Source organism: Mercenaria mercenaria, chromosome 13 (assembly GCF_021730395.1).
Source record: "Mercenaria mercenaria strain notata chromosome 13, MADL_Memer_1, whole genome shotgun sequence".
In the NCBI taxonomy this organism is placed as follows: domain Eukaryota; kingdom Metazoa; phylum Mollusca; class Bivalvia; order Venerida; family Veneridae; genus Mercenaria; species Mercenaria mercenaria.
Genome location: NC_069373.1, coordinates 74,168,606 through 74,185,012, shown reverse-complemented (window position 1 = coordinate 74,185,012; position 16,407 = coordinate 74,168,606). Strand labels below are relative to the sequence as shown.

The 16,407-nt window shown below is 34.5% G+C and overlaps 2 protein-coding genes across 3 annotated transcripts; both read left to right on the top strand.

Annotated features, from left to right (window-relative positions):
* The first annotated feature begins 2,974 nt into the window (after positions 1–2,974).
* On the top strand, positions 2,975–6,549 carry LOC128548025 (transmembrane protein 26-like). Its single transcript, XM_053522289.1, has 3 exons — positions 2,975–3,289; positions 4,027–4,219; positions 4,574–6,549. The coding sequence occupies exons 1-3, from the start codon at positions 3,051–3,053 to the stop codon at positions 5,222–5,224; spliced, it is 1,083 nt and encodes a 360-aa protein (XP_053378264.1). The 5' UTR covers positions 2,975–3,050; the 3' UTR covers positions 5,225–6,549.
* Positions 6,550–10,077: 3,528 nt separating this feature from the next.
* On the top strand, positions 10,078–14,408 carry LOC128548024 (uncharacterized). Of its 2 annotated transcripts, none has more exons than XM_053522288.1 (3): positions 10,078–10,203; positions 10,549–10,736; positions 11,404–14,408. In XM_053522288.1, the coding sequence occupies exons 1-3, from the start codon at positions 10,185–10,187 to the stop codon at positions 11,548–11,550; spliced, it is 354 nt and encodes a 117-aa protein (XP_053378263.1). In that variant the 5' UTR covers positions 10,078–10,184; the 3' UTR covers positions 11,551–14,408. The 2 variants fall into 2 exon arrangements, with proteins under 2 accessions (XP_053378263.1, XP_053378262.1); XM_053522287.1 differs by having other exon boundaries at positions 10,183–10,249.
* Positions 14,409–16,407: the final 1,999 nt, after the last annotated feature.

The following is a 16,407-nucleotide window of genomic DNA, read 5'->3' as shown; positions in this document are numbered from 1 at the left end:
GGATTTTAAAGAAACTTGGCACAAATGTTCAGCACATCGAGACAACGTGCAGAGCGCATATTTCGGATGGCTCACTTCAAGGTCAAGGTCACACTTAGGGGTCAAGGGTTATACCTCCGGGTGTATATTGCTCCGCGTTGTGGTGCTCTTGTTTCTTCTTTATGTTATGCATGGTCTTTTAAAATGGGTCTATTAAAACGCATGACTTCTTTTCCTAGGTAAACGTTAGACAGAAAGATCATGTTTTCATTAACATAAGATACAGATTTTGAGGTTTCGGCAGAGAAGCAGTTGAGGAAATACAGTTGTGAAACTCGATATCTCGAACTCGCCTATCTCAAAATTACAGGTATCTCGAAGACATTTCAAGTCCTGTCCAAAAAATACGAGCACAAAGTATCATTGACAGTGGAATTTCGGTTATCCCGAAGTAAGACGCTCGATCAAATGGAATTCTAGATACCGAGTTGCAGCTGTATGTACCCTACACCTATTTGTACAGATAAGCGTTATCCGGCGACTAGAAGTTAATGTAAACCCGTTTTGAAAAACAATATCTAAAAATAATTGTGATGTATTACCTGTACCTGAATCCAATTATGTTGGTGTGTACTGAAAGAAATAAAAAACGCTTTAACAAGTAATGAGTAGAGTAACCTAAGGTCAGTGCCGTTTTCAACAATGTTTGGATAGTATCAGTCTAAATCGAGGAAATGTTCTAAGTACTTTATCTATATGCACTTTAAAGAACACTTCTCGATATGTTATCAAACTTTTATCTTGCCATACATTTCACTTTCCCAGTTCCGTAAACTGCCTACTGTCAATTCCGAGAAATACGCTGCACGATTGTGCAGGGAAATGCATCTATATTTATATATATTTATTGTTTGTCAAAGTATTTCTTTGTATCAACAAAGTGACATGCAGAGATTAAATCTTGTACTGTGCAATCAGTCCACCTAAAATTTGAAGAAATACGGATATTTGAAAAATTAATGTATTTATTTAATAGGCCCGCCAAGCAATGCTGATTTTCTTTAGTTTCATGGAATCACAGAGGTACAAGAAAAGAATTTCACATGATCATTATTTAAAGCTTACTCAAGATGTACGCGATACTAATACTTAATACATATGCACTTAACCTTTCCCGCCCCCCCCCCCCCCCCCCCCTCTCCTCAATAAAAACACACACACATATTTATATTAAACAGGTGTCCCAACTCCTGCCACTGTAACATGGTTTTAATGACTCAGGTTAAACAATTTTTAAGATGTTTGCAACACAAACTTTTAACAACCTTATGTGTATTTTTCACTTAGTTGGCCATACCTCTGACCTAGCTCAGTAAAATCCTAAAGAGAACACTTCATATGCTATAAAACAATCCTCTAATGTTTTATGATTTTCTAGGTCAAGTACATTTTAACATAAATGTTTCATAAACATTTTGTTTTGAGAAAGTCTGGACAAGAGGTCTGGTCTTGTGTAGTGAAATAATGACTGTAGGTAAAATATTTTCGGAGCTACGCGCGACAAAACATTAAAATGACAATTTTTTACTAGGTCAGGGGCCATAACTCCTACAATCCTGAATGAATCCGGACGCGAAACCCCAGGTGCACAACTGCACATGCTGACCAACACTCCTGTAAACTTTGGTGACTCTAGGTCAAATACTTTTGGAGCTACGCGCGACACAACATTAAAATGACCAATTTTTAACTAAGTCATGGGCCATAACTCCTACACGACTGAATGAATCCGGACGCGAAACCCCAGGTGCACAACTGCACATGCTGACCAACATTCCTGTAAACTTTGGTGACACTAGGTCAAATACCTTTGGAGCTAGGCGCGACACAACATTAAAATGACCTATTTTTTACTAAGTCAGGGGTCATAACTCCTACACGACTGAATGAATCCGGACGCGAAATCCCAGGTACACAACTGCACATGCTGACCAACATTCCTATAAAGTTTTGTGACTCTACGTCAAATACTTTTGGAGCTACGCGCGACACAACATTAAAATGACCAATTTTTAACTAAGTCATGGGCCATAACTCCTACACGACTGAATGAATCCGGACGCGAAACCCCAGGTGCACAACTGCACATGCTGACCAACATTCCTGTAAACTTTGGTGACACTAGGTCAAATACCTTTGGAGCTAGGCGCGACACAACATTAAAATGACCTATTTTTAAAAAGTCAGGGACCATAACTCCTACACGACTGAATAAATCCGGACGCGAAACCCCAGATGCACAACTACACATGCTGACCAATATTCCTGTAAAGTTTTGTGACTCTACGTCAAATACTTTTGGAGCAAAGCGCGATACAACATTCTCGGAAGGACGGACGGACGGACGGACACAGACGGACGGACGGACAAGAGCAAATCTATATGCCCCCATCACTCATGGGGTGGGGGGGACACAAAAAGACACGGGGAAAACGGTGCTAGCATACATGCTCTATCTTTGTTGTTTTTGTTTTTTTTTTATTTTTTTATTTTTTTTTGTTTAACGCTGTTTTTCAACAGTAGTTCAGTTATGTAACGGCGGGCAGTTAACCTAACCAGTGTTTCTGGATTCTGTACCAGTACAAACCTGTTCTCCGCAAGTAACTGCTAACTTCCGCACATGAATCAGAGGTGGAGGACGAATGATTTCAGACACACTGTCTTTATCAAATCGTCACGGAGAACAAACGCCTCGCCCAGGGCTCGAACTCACGACCCCGAGATCCGTAGATCTGCGCTCTCCCGATTGAGCTAAGTTGACGGGCTTCTTTTTAAAATAAGCCTTTGTTCATGATAATACTTCACACGACAAAAATACTTCAGAAATCATTAAACTGACCATATAAGGAAGTGATATCCTTTTGAACCAATGTCACATGATAATTCATATTGACTGAGTAATTGAAAATCTCAAGTTCAGTTTCCGTATCACAACAATATATCTGTTCAATCTTCTGTTGATCATTCAACTTTCTAATAATTGCTTTGTGAACACAAGACAAAGTGAAATCATGAAGCCTAAAAAGGTTACTGTGAACAGTTTAATATTTCGGTCAGATTTACATAAATACAGGAAGATATTTCGCGCCATTTTTACAAGACTCCTGCTGGTGGCACACTGTAGTATTGCTATAGTTTTGGCTGGACGAATTGACTCTAGATATTATGGCATTTTCGCTCCAAGCATCTTCTTATTTCTGGCTGAGGCTGGCATTATTCTATATTTCAGATGGGGATGTGAATGGAAAAGGTAGTTGTTTTATTATTTATTTATTTTATTAAAACACTGTGCATTTTAACTCGTATTATAAGTTAGTGAAAGTCGCGTGCACAGTATAATCACAACATTAAATACTCGCCGATAGCAAAGTACTGATATAATGCTATAATACCGATGTGGCGGCGCGAAAATTAAATATCGCGAATTAGCGAATACGCCAGTCGACATAGTAACGCTATATATTGCAAACATTAATAGTTTTCGAAGTTGTCTATTTGCAGGGAAACGCTAAATATTTCAGTCCCGAATATTACTAGTTGTGGAGAAGTAAATTAACGAGAAAACACTAATTACTGCAGTCGAGAACATTTCTAGCGTTACAGTAATCATGCATTTCTACCAAGTTTTGCGTGAAAGGCAATATTGCTGATAGATTAGGTCGGCTCATTCAAAAACATTCATAGAAGCATCATTACAGAGAATGTAAAAGAAATTTCAAAGTACCTAAAATAAACATAAAAATTGTTGGTTTGTCTCAGTATGATTTTCTTCTTATTACTAGCATTTGCTATTGCCGCGATACGAAAGTAAGTTATCAGACATATACATGTATATTATATTCTGTACATGTTGTATTTCAATAAATTCTTGTTAAATATGCAACATTATATCCGTCTTTAGAAAAACTATATAATTATACATGTATAAAGAAAGCTGTGATATTTTGAGTGTGTTTTTCATATACTGTTATTTAAATTATACTCTAGAATATGCACGTGTTTCTGTGTTTACCTGTTGACATTGGTACCAGTCCTTTGGATCCTCCGATTGCACGAGACAGAAGACCCTGTACATACCAACAGTACTCAAACTAGCAATGTAACAACAACAACAACAACAGAAACAGTAGAAACGACAGCGGTTTTGAATAGCACTGGTCCTATATCATTGCGATCAACGGTAAGCATCTGGTCCCATAGTTAAGTTTGGTGAAGGGCCACGGAATGCGACAATGATATCTAAAAATTTAACGATTGTGCTATGGTCTCCAACCTGTGCGTTCAGTTTGAAAAAAAGTATTAGAATAGATTTAACTAAGCATTCAGATAGTGATAGGCCTTAAAATAAGTATATATGTAGAATTATTCAAAATGTCAGCGAAAATGTATGGGACCTATGTCTTATTTCAAGTAAGCGTTTAAATGAAAGGTTCCATAATTGAACGTTTCAATAACTAAAGTAATTCAAAGGAATAAAAGTAAAAGATTTTTAAGAGAATCGATCATTAGCTGTTTATTGCTGTTTTCTTTTCAGGCTCTGCAAAAGCTCCGTGAAGTAGGAGTGACGTCATTAATGGAGCAGTCAATGATGTTTCTCATTATACTCTGCCGATGGCTTTTACCACGCGGTAGAATAGACAGAAATTCTCTCTCACAACTTCTCATCATGTACTCCGCCATCAGTGCAGACACACTGGATTTCTCTGAGATTTTTAACAAGGGTAAGATAAAGCACAGCGGTTTTTTCAGATACGTTGTGCTTGGCGTGTGGTCGTGGAGTCTCGTGCAGTTTATCATCGTCATTACTACGTCATTTGCAATCAGACGTCAAGAACGCCATGCTGGATCTAGGAGCCAGGATAGATCAGAGATACTGTCAGTTCTAATGGTGCTTTTCATGCAAGATGGACCATTTCTCGGAGCAAGGTGCTACGCAATATTCTACGTTCATGTTTTTGAGTACCTTATCATTTTCTTTTCTTTGAAAAATATGCTGACACTGGTTCTGGGATTTTATCGGCTGCTTGTTCTGTGTGACTGTATAAGTACGGAAGGACATGATTTGTTGAGAAAATCGGAGATCGCGCGGAGCATGGAGTCACTTGACGATTTAGATACAGACACTTTTGAGCCAAAAAAGAAAGGGAAAAATAGCAAAATTACAAGAAAGAAGACAAGGTTTTAATTTGAAACTTAAACTTGTGGTTTTCTATTAGATCTAGATCTGTTTTATGTATTCATTTTGATATTGAAAACTATTTTTACAGAGCCTACCTTTCGAAATTAAAGACGTTCAAAACAAAATGTTTCTTGCCTAAGTTCGGGATGGATGAGTAAAACATTTTATTTTAGATCAATACAATATAAAAATGAAAAGAAAAACCTTATGCAGGTTTCCTGACTGCTTTTACAAAGTGACCATTGTAATGCATATAATAGTTACGGCAGTGGTGTATTGCGAGTGAGGGGAGATTCAGATTGTTAACTGCAGTGGACATAGTAAGAAAACTTTGCATGGAAAGACATTCCCTTGTATAACCGATACTGTTCAAGTCTAGAACGAAAGTAGATCTGCTACTAAAATTTGGCTGCTTAAGATAAATTAGTTTGTAACTAATCCTGATATTTTGTATCTTGTTGTATGTTTGTTATCTTTCCGACCACCCTTTACTTCCGTATTTCCAAAATTTTGCCATTACCAAAGCGTGTTTGCTGACTAAATCATAACTGGACAATCGATTAGTAAGTGGTCATAAAGATACAGTCTAAATACGAGCAAACTGGGGATAATGTTATCATAGAGACAATTTGTAAAATAACAAATCCACTTACAGTGCAGAAAGGAATATTGAAATCATTACAAGTATTTGTTTGGTTTATGACATCATGTTTCGTTTATAGTTGATTAACACTAGTCATAAAATGCACAATGAAGTAAATTCTGACTCAATGACTTTAGAAATGTTGCAAAAGTTTCGCTTTAATCATATATCCTGGTTCAAGCCATTTTTACATGTAGATTGAATTATTATACAATAAGCTGCTGAGTAACGAGTAGCTAAAATAATTTGCTTTACGATGACTTAGCCCCTAAACATGAATTTAACATACTCTCATAAAAAAGCTGACGTTTCCGCTTCTTGTAGATAATTTCACGTACGTGCCAGGACTAAATTTAGTCTTGAAAAAAAAAAGATATCTGTTGCTGGAACTGTAATAATCCTATTTGATGCTACGCTAGCGATGCGGTAGCCATTCTGTTTAAGTCAAAAATCATAACGGACAATTTCTAACCAGATGCTGGTCTGCATGTGACCTCCCTACCAACAGAAATGCAAGAAACTTGTAGAAGGCGGGATAAATAAACTATTCTCTGGATATGTATTAAGAATGTGTCTGCTTAATTGTTGAGAATAAATTAGATATATTTGTATCATTATTTATGATTTCTATCTTTTTTACCTATTTTGACAAACAGTTTTTATACTAGTAAATATTTCTATTTGTAAAGAGAGCGTTGGTTTTGCTACTACCTTTAAAACGAAATTTTACTGGCAAAGATATTATGAAGGTTGCAATCCTTATTGCAGTATATATTAAGAAAGTCTATAAGCTTATACCTTTCAAAAAGGTCTTTAACAATAGACCTTGTGACTGCAAAACGTGATAGGTCACTAAAAGGAATACACCAGTCTTGTCCATTAACAACTGTGAACGAGACAGTTTTACTTGGAGGTTAATATACGGTTGTGGCTATTGTGACGTTGATGCTATTTCTGCCTGGGACACACAAGTGTGTCAATAACATGTTATTTAGCACAGTGTGCCAGTATCACTTTAGAAAGTCAAGTTTAACAATCTGTTGCCTTCTATTATGTGCCATGTGACATGTTATTGAAAACATATGTGTTTCAAATATGAACATTTTATGGGTAAAGGTGTGTAAACTTCAACCACTGCACATATAAGGACATTTTAACAGTTATCAACAGTCTGTGAGTCCCTGACACATTGAATACTACATGTATATAAAACACAGGAATACTATATAAAACACTGTTAAAATTTTGGTGCAAAGGATCAAACCATGAAATTTTTGTTTAAATGATAACTTTTGTTAAGACTTTTTATTCATTTTAGTGGCCTATATAATTATTATTATGTTTATAGTTTTATAGTTAAAAGAAATATCCTCAAGTTTGTTTCAACTGTTTAGAGGTTTAACAGGTATTGCAAAACAATGGATAGATTAATACTTTTCTGAATTAATAAAAAGATTTATCCTCTGAAAGTTGAAGCAAATAAATGTTCGCAAAGGTTTTTAGGCATTCGTAATGTAATTAATAAAACGAACAAAGTAACAAATGAATGGACAGTCAGTTCGTTTTCCAGAACAACACTTTAACATTGGTAGTTAACAGTTTCATTGCAAAACCTATAACCACTTGAAAACCATGCATTTTCAATGGGTACCAACATTTCAAATATATCATTTTACATAAATGTTCAAAAGAAAACTTTCAGACAAATATCTGCGTATTTAGCGATTTAAAATGTTTCCCTGTGTTCAGCGAATGTTTCCCCGTGTTCAGCGAATGTTTCCCCGTGTTCAGCGAATGTTTCCCCGTGTTCAGCGAGGAAAGAATTCCCCAAAATATATCAAATGAGAACGATTTTTTTATTTGGAAAAACTTCTGGAATGCAAAATACTTGAAGAACGTATGCAATGTCCATGATAACTATCAAGCAGGTAGTATATCAATGCAATTTATTGACTATAATCATCTGACGAAAACTTTCTTTCATTCAAAATGTGAACAAACAATAAAGTAAACACTATTTTTTCATTATAATATAATCGCATAACTAACGTCAAAAGTAAACACACACAAAAACCAAAACTCAAGACCTTCCATCGAATTGTTACTCAGTTAACTGTCATTTTCATTTTTATTGTTTACAAACAATAAACTGAAAGATGTTGATATTTGAATGTGTTAAGTGTAAGTACATAGTCTTCCATCTGTATGTACATTTGTAATGTTTTACGACAAACTGAGCACAGCATTTGGTGTTTGATAGAAATATGATTAAAAGTTTCTATGTCTGACTTTGGGTTAAATTGAAGTATTGCAATGTCCAGTTTTTGTTTTGCAAACTTTTTTGTTTTGCCTATTAACTATACTTATTCCTTTTTAAAACATATTTAATATTGTCAGTCAGTTTCTGTATTTTACTTTTTACAATATCTGTATGTGGCAGTAATTATACGGAAAAAAACAACGGTATGCCACGTCCCAGGAACACAGTTTCCTCCAACCGCAACCTTATAAGTGTAAGTATGAATGTGTGTACATTATTAATACATGTACACACAAATACATCGACAAAGTAAAGCATGTAGACAACGAGGACAAAAAGAACAAATAAAGGATAAAGGAAAACAGCAGGACACCGGTTTGGAACCAGTTAATTGTGCAGTTTTCCAAAATCTTGCTTCTCAAGTTACAGGACAATAACGTAGTACAAGTATTCCTTTCAACAACTTAAGGTTTACTTAACCATTACTTCTATTACTAATTCGCAGTTTTCTTTTCCATTTTTTATCGTGCACAGTAGTCACGTGAGCAATTACCAGAGGCAGCATTTTCACTTAACATCCTTAGAGATATCACTGGTGTAAACCATTTAAATAATTTTAAGTAAAACAGCATTTTATTCAACAGTCCCAATTTTCAAAAGGCCTCATAGTAGTTATAGGAATATGGCAAAACGCGTTTTCCACTGTTAAAGCTAAATATGTTTAAAGGTCCATAATCCTCAATCTATTTATTGCTCATGAACTGTTATAGCTAGAGCCATAAAGGGAGTTAATAAAAACAATAGATTTAATAAAACAGTGTGGTATATTCAAAAATATTCAAGCCTTTGACCAATGTTAAAGAAAGTAAATATCAGAAATAGGATTTAACAAGAAATGTATGTATTTTATGTTCATAACGGAAAATGTGGCAGCCACAATATTTAAACAAAGGCATTACGAGCATTTAAGTGGACGTAAAGTCGGTATAATGTATTATTTCTCATACTAAATTTACTGATTTAGCTTCCGAAAATATTTGCAGCATTTTTTCAACGAATTGCATATGAACAGCAAAATGAAACTAGCCAAAAATTGCAAGTAAAAAGGCAAGGTTTCGGGTTGAAACGAAGCTGTACATGTTTTATTACTTATAATAAAGTATAATGATTTAATCTAAATAAGTAGTATGTTCTGTTCTGTTCTGTTCTATTCATGAGTCATTCTCCTTACACAGTTATATTACGACGTAATAATATGCTGTTAAACAGATGGCGTAATTAAAGCGCATTAAAGTGAACTTGAAATCAAAGTGTTTCGTGGTAAAAGGAGAGCGTGATATTCAATTATAATCTTTCACACAGTATTGTGTTGTATCTTTATACTTATGTGCACCATAAGAGAGTATTTCCGATTAAGCATCTTTGTCTATCTTTGTATCAACCACTTATCAAAACCCGACAACTTAAGGCTGTAGTTCCCCTGAAGATATGTCCAAACGCAAACAGTTCGGCAGGAAAGTCACGTTGGACGAATGCTTCTTAACGTTAACGAAGTCATCAAATTTTATTTTATTACACATAATCGTATCTATTTATAGCAGACGTACTGGAATCAACACTTCATATTATTCTTACCTACAGAAACTTTATCACAAAATAAAAATAAAATTGAAAACGTTATTATATACACTTTTCAACATGCATATTAATGTCCATGCTAATTGTTAATTTGTTCGTAATCCGCAGGCATTGCAACGCGCTATGGTCTTTCAGAAAAGGTATTTGTAATATTCAATGAGTTAACAAAACAGTCCTTTCATTTAATTTTATCTCTACCGTGAAGGGGGCACATTAGAATGTCAGTATGATTTGCTGACGTAGCGTATGTGATAATTATCATGACGTCATTATAATGTAAAAGAAACATTACTTTAACATAATTATTTGAAATTATTGCAATAGTGTCTGGATACCTTAAACCAAAGAAGGATGTAATTGTAAGATATTTGAAACTGAACAGTATAATTGTTAAAGGAACTGGAAGTTAGAAATGTTTCATTAAAATGGCGGACGAATATGGAGGTAAACATTAGTTCGTCTACTTGTGAAATCAACAGTGCTAATTTGAGTAAAAGAGCAGTTATTATTTTGCATGAAGGCTTATTTTGATTTTCGCTGAAAGAATGAACACGTTTTTTCTGCTTTGATTTCAACGAAAACAATTTATGAATATAATGACATTAAGGTGAAACACATTTTGTGTTGATGCTATCTTGCCTTATCGCTCTCTTTCCTATGTCGAAGCTTGTAGTTATATTAATAAATGAAAAGAAAATGTAAAAGTTAGTACATTATTTACATTGTATTTCAAATACATACAACACTTCTTAATCACGAACTACCTTTAAAATGTTTCTTTTCGATAAGATGGTTTCAATCCAGTCGACCAAGGCACAGTTTTAATGTTATGTTTGTCAGTGGGACTTGCTGTACTGGCCGCTCTCTGGTTCGGCTGTAGATGGTATAAAAAGAAATACAAGACAGTAAAACCACGTATTGGAAGACGAAGGTTAAAACAGACGTTCTCAAGATTTTCACAAGTGGATGAAGAACTGGTGTGTAACAATTTGCTTTGTGTATTTTCAAGAAATTACTGAGCTAGAGCTAAGTCCAATGTTATACTGCCAAGTACAATGTACTTGTTTCTAAAATCCAGGAACAAAAGATTACACGTTTGGACACCAATCTCAAAACTCTGGTATTTGATTGGTTGATTTTGGGTTCATTCTTGAATTTGACCCATTACAAAGCTCAGTTATGAGACTTCTGACTCCAGACTTAGTGTCATAACCTTAGATCCAACATCTGATTGGTTGATTCTGATCTCAGTCTCAAAATCGACCAATGGCAGACAAGGTTGCTTTCTTAGACTCGTGTTTGGCTGTCTAATGCTGAGCTAAAGATTGCTTTCTTTAACTTGTCTCTAACCTCGGCCGTACAACTTTGAAGTATGTTAAAACCAACCTGAGACAAGTTTAGTAAAATACACTTGTTAAAAGATTTTTTTTTATTTAGGCCTACGTGTTTGATTATATTTAAAGATATTTTATCTAGTCAGCATTTAATACAGTAAACAATGATTTCATTTCAGTAATGATAAATAGCTCCCATTTATACGTTTCTCTCAAATTAAGGAGCATCATGCCATGAAAACTGACATATTGATACAAACTTTTACATGCTGGAGAACCAAATGCTATAATCTGTCGTTATTTTTTATAGACCATGCATCACGTGACCGAGCATGATGCAGAAATACTGCAAAGATACAGTGTACATGAGCCCGCGGAAACGCATTCAAGTCCCGCAACAAATGTAAGAACGGCAACGAATGAAAAGAAGAAACCATATTTGGAGACTGACATCTAGTGCACACTTTTACTTTAGCGAACAGACAGAAACTTTACTTAGAGGCTGATATCTGTTTGTATAGGTTTTGGTGCACAGTTTTGCTTTTGTGAACAGAAAGAAAAGAAAAAACTTTAGTAAGAGACAGACATATAATGTTTTGATCTACAGTTACCTTTATAATATTTGTGCACAGTTTGTCAAAAATTATATACTGAATTGCTGCAATAAATCATAAGAGTTATGAGCGGAATAACCAGGAAGAACATTTGTCATAAATAGACGAAGTAATCATTAAGAAATCAATAAGACTTTATTCTGAACCAAATGAATTAAATGTGATTAAGAGAAATATGCTGATAACGTCTGTATTACATATGGTAGAAAACATTTGAACAATACATGATGATGTATGTTATTTTTTAGTTTGCAAAAATCTCTTCTGCCTTTGATATAAGAGCTGAAATAAGACTTTTCTAGGAACACATCACAATTAGTCTTATAAGTCTTCAGTCTGTTGTATATGTTATAAAATGGTGTTTCCAATGCAAAATAATCATGTAATTTGATATTTTTTTAAAATTTTGACCATATTTTGCATAGATGATTTCTGCAGCGATTTCTGTGATAAAAGGGACAATGTTTTTGTATGTAGAATGTCAGAAAATGCACAAAATGCATCCATCTGGGCCTCGTTCCTGACGGAATTAATGATATTTGGAATCCAAGTGAAAAAAGATGCAAACAAATGAAACATTTACCAAAATTTACAGTAAAGCGACCATAGGGCCTAAACCTAGCCCCATAAATGTGTAGGGGTGGCTTCAATTAAATGCCTATATTTCTGTAAAATCTTAAATATTCACAATGAAACTTGGTATGTTTGGTATTACATCTTTCTTGAAATTAAAACAGCTGAAAAAGTTATGAAATTGATAAGAAATATTTCTTATAGGAATAAGGTCAGAAATTCTGTCGAAAATGTGCTTCGAAAGAAGTCCAAAGTAAATAGATCCTAATTTTCCCATTTTTTGCGGAAGTTCGTGTGAAACGAGTGCTTTATTCACACGCTTTCACTGCTAGAATACATTCTGCATGAAATGAGACGTTTTCCATGTTTATACACCCATGACAAGGTTTTTCAAATCGAAACCGAAAGAAGGGTTTATTGTGCAAACAAGAGCAAATATGTGCCATTTTTAGGGTAGCAGGCCACAACTGGCTGGCATTTCACTAGGAACTATTCAACCCCCTATTTTCTTTTCATTTTTTCGTTAATTTATGATAGAACTTTCACGAAAAATAGATAATACGACCTAAAGTTGTCATTTTTTATATGGAACAAAGAAGGATTTTAATTACTGACCTTCAACCTCAAAGCTCTAAATCTTCATTCTTTCATTTAACGGACATCTGTCTATATAACATGACTTAGTTAGATCAATAGCATTTTAATACTGCTTTCACTGTAGAATATATTTTTCCACATTTGCATATCTTTAATGTATATACTGCTGCCGGTTAATTGGTTAAGATGTCTGGAAATTGTTTTTATAAAGAAATATTTAACGAACAATTACTTTTTATAAGATGTTTACAAATGTTTTACATGATATACTCGTACATGTATACAAAAAGTTTTTTTTTCTAAGATTTTACAAATAACTTTTTTACACAAGCAGCTTCCTATAATATAGTGGCTTTATGTACTATGTAAACATTTTTGTTAGTCATTAGCTTCTTCACGTTCGTGATATGATATAAGAAATAACTTTTAAATGGATGCAAATATATATCTTTTATATATCTCGCTTTTATTGGCCCTGTAACTTGCTTACAAAATGTATACAAGTTACTTTTTCTAGAGCTTGACGTCACACAGATCTAACTTTCCAGCTTTTGATGTTGGAGAAAGAACCAAGGTATCCTTACGGGTATTATTTCAGGCTAATGCGGGCACAGTTCAGAAAAATACGACCCTCTGTAAGTCAGCTGGGCTGCTTTCTCACATGCGGGAAATGTACACCCTATGCAAGGTATCGAAGCCAATTTAAGTGGTGGTGGTGATGGGTGATAGGTGGGGCAAGTAACTCAATATTCGCCACTCGGTCAAGGAGGATCTTTGCTTTTTGTATTTGGAATGTAAATAAAAGGTATAGAATAAATGTATTTATTTTTGTATTGTAAGTATTGCTGTTACTATTAAGAAAGGAACTGAAAAAATACGGATTTTTTCGTTTCCAGTATGATGAATCGATTGACCTAACCTTATGTTCAACCAAGCTAGATATAAAAGATAAAAAGGTTGAATCATTTCTTTGTCCATATCTGTAACGAATGCGCCCATGTTGCGGCAAGACAAAATATGTATCGCCGATGTTAAAGCTGGTATAAATCATTAAAGAAGTTAAAATGTATTTAAAAACAGCGAAGACACACAACCCCCGACAGGTTTTCAAACGTATATTATATACAAAACGTATCGTTTTGGTCTTACGCCATTCCCACTTCGAGTGGCGTTAGGTGTTTCAAATCTGTAAACAAAGAAAACACATAAAAATTATAAGAATTTTGTTTATGGTTACATATATAGTGATCACTAAAGGAAATAAAATATCCAAGGGTAGGTATCTTTTATCCAAATGTTTCACTGTATTATATACAGTTTTCACTGTCAAAGGACTCTTGTCACAGACTGTTGACATCTGTCCCTAAAGCGAAGAATAATGTATACATTTATTGTTGATGCGTAAGATATTTTTTTTTTGCATACCATACAGAGATTTCAAGTGCTTTGACGAAATATATACATGTTGACGATTTATGCAGTAATGTACATTTTATTTCATAAATTGGAATAAAAATCAGATACCCTGATAGTTCCTCTTTGTTCCTTATAGTATAAATCTCGATTTAAAAGAAACATTATTTTTATATACATTACGTTTCGCTGCAAGTGATAAAATTGAACTAAACATTTATATTTGTCTTTGAAACGTCTGGACGTCTCTCCTGTTTAAGGACGTTGATCTCCCGCACATTATTTAAATACGCTGCTATAAGAAAAAAGTGCTGAAAAGAAATTCGTTCATTCGGTTATTTCTTGAATATGACATGCAAGAAAAAGATAGTATCACTGGCTGTAGGTGCGGAATGGAATATCCGGCTCTCGGGTGACTGTTTATACGGTAACCTGGCAGAGCTGCTAAAACAGTAGATAAAATATAGTAGCGCTCTTTCTTGGTCGCAACAAAAATATTGACGTCATCACACGTTAATGTGACGTCATTCTAGCGTAAGCGTGTTTTAACAAAAACAGGTATATTAGAATAACACATGATATCAAATTTGTCACGTTCCTCTTATAGGGGATGAAAATCCCCGAGACGGTAACGTCCGTATATAGTTATTCGTCTTTGTTGTCTGCTTATACTGGCCCAAAAGTACAATTAATTTCCCATAGGGTTACATACAAATATATCAATGCAAGGCTTTGATACAATGTTCTGAAGACAAATGCAAATACCTTCTCTTTAGAAATCTATCCGAGAGAAACACAAAAGTCACTTTTAAGTGACCTGTTGACCTGCTACTTTTCTCCTCACATCTGTCAGAATGAATAGTGTATTGCATTTTTACAAAGTGAAGCGGTTCAGCCTACTTTTTGTACAAATCCGCAGACAGTCATTTGCCAAAAAAAACATGATTTTCCTGCAATGTTTTACCACTTTCTCTTCATTTACATCAGATCTATAAAATTTGACTACTTTTAGAAGCTTAGGATATCTATTTACAATCAAATCCATCATGAAATGAGGGACCTCTTTTCTCTCGGATACACTTCCTTTATCTGGGTAACGAAGGGCAGGTAACTGTACCTTATTACCTATTTCACCCAAAATCTTTGCCGAACCCAAATAATATTTCGTGGTGTTCATATCTAATATATCAGCAAACAACCGGTGAAGTTTGGACATTCTAACTCATGCATATGAAAAATGCCAGCAATATAGCTATGACAGGTGAAAACATTATTTTTGCTACAATTCTGAGAATGACAATTTCAGCATTGAAAAAAAACTAAAATTGCAATATCTTCTTTAAAAGTAGGAATAATTGAATGAAATAAAAAATGCTGTTCTTTCTGCATTCATTGTAATCTGAAAACACACATGATTTAATGCATATGTTAAATTCTGCCAGAAAGTATCTTTCTGAAAAAAAAGAACCCACTAACGAAGGGCAGGTAACTGTACCTTATTACCTACTGAGGCAATTTTTTCGATGTTTTCCGGTTCCGGTTTATGTACACGCCGCAGACTGGTTGTCTGCATGAACATCCGAGCACCCTGAATCAGTCACAGAAATTTGTACACCTTGCCAACATGATTCTTTACCTCTTTTTGTAATAAAAAATAGTACATGCAAATGAAAAACACTTTTAAAACAGTAAGGAAGTGTAAAGGCCGTCAAGTTTCTGCGTGGAGTGCAAACAAACAAAAAAAATCCTGAAGCCAGTGCGAGAACGCGGTGAATTACGTCAACGTCACGGCTTCCCGTAAATTTTGGAAAGTATGATATTCGCTGTTAGAGGTATGATGACACTAAATGTAAACTTCACTGTTTAGTGCGAAGTTTCACTTTCTTTTGAGTGTTGAATATTTCTTTGCAAGTGGATATATAAAAGATAAATCCCCATGCTAGGCGGTGCCTTAATTAATATTAGTTCAAAACTACTTATACATGGTTTTTCAAACTTCGAAACTTTTTTTTATTTTTGAAAAGTTATTCCTAAAATGATAATGTCTACTGACAAATCCTTTTGTACCTATCCTTACATTTGAAGAATCAAGTTTTATTTCCGTGTCTTCAATTTCA

Excerpts from the sequence above, each read along its gene's own strand:
- LOC128548025 (XM_053522289.1), top strand. The coding sequence starts at position 3,051 with ATGAAGCCTAAAAAGGTTACTGTGAACAGTTTAATATTTCGGTCAGAT. Across the intron at positions 3,290-4,026 it reads TGGGGATGTGAATGGAAAAG|AATATGCACGTGTTTCTGTG; the intron begins GTAGTTGTTTTA and ends ATTATACTCTAG. Across the intron at positions 4,220-4,573 it reads CTATATCATTGCGATCAACG|GCTCTGCAAAAGCTCCGTGA; the intron begins GTAAGCATCTGG and ends TTTTCTTTTCAG.
- LOC128548024 (XM_053522287.1), top strand. The coding sequence starts at position 10,198 with ATGGAGGTAAACATTAGTTCGTCTACTTGTGAAATCAACAGTGCTAAT. Across the intron at positions 10,250-10,548 it reads AATCAACAGTGCTAATTTGA|ATGGTTTCAATCCAGTCGAC; the intron begins GTAAAAGAGCAG and ends CTTTTCGATAAG. Across the intron at positions 10,737-11,403 it reads CACAAGTGGATGAAGAACTG|ACCATGCATCACGTGACCGA; the intron begins GTGTGTAACAAT and ends TATTTTTTATAG.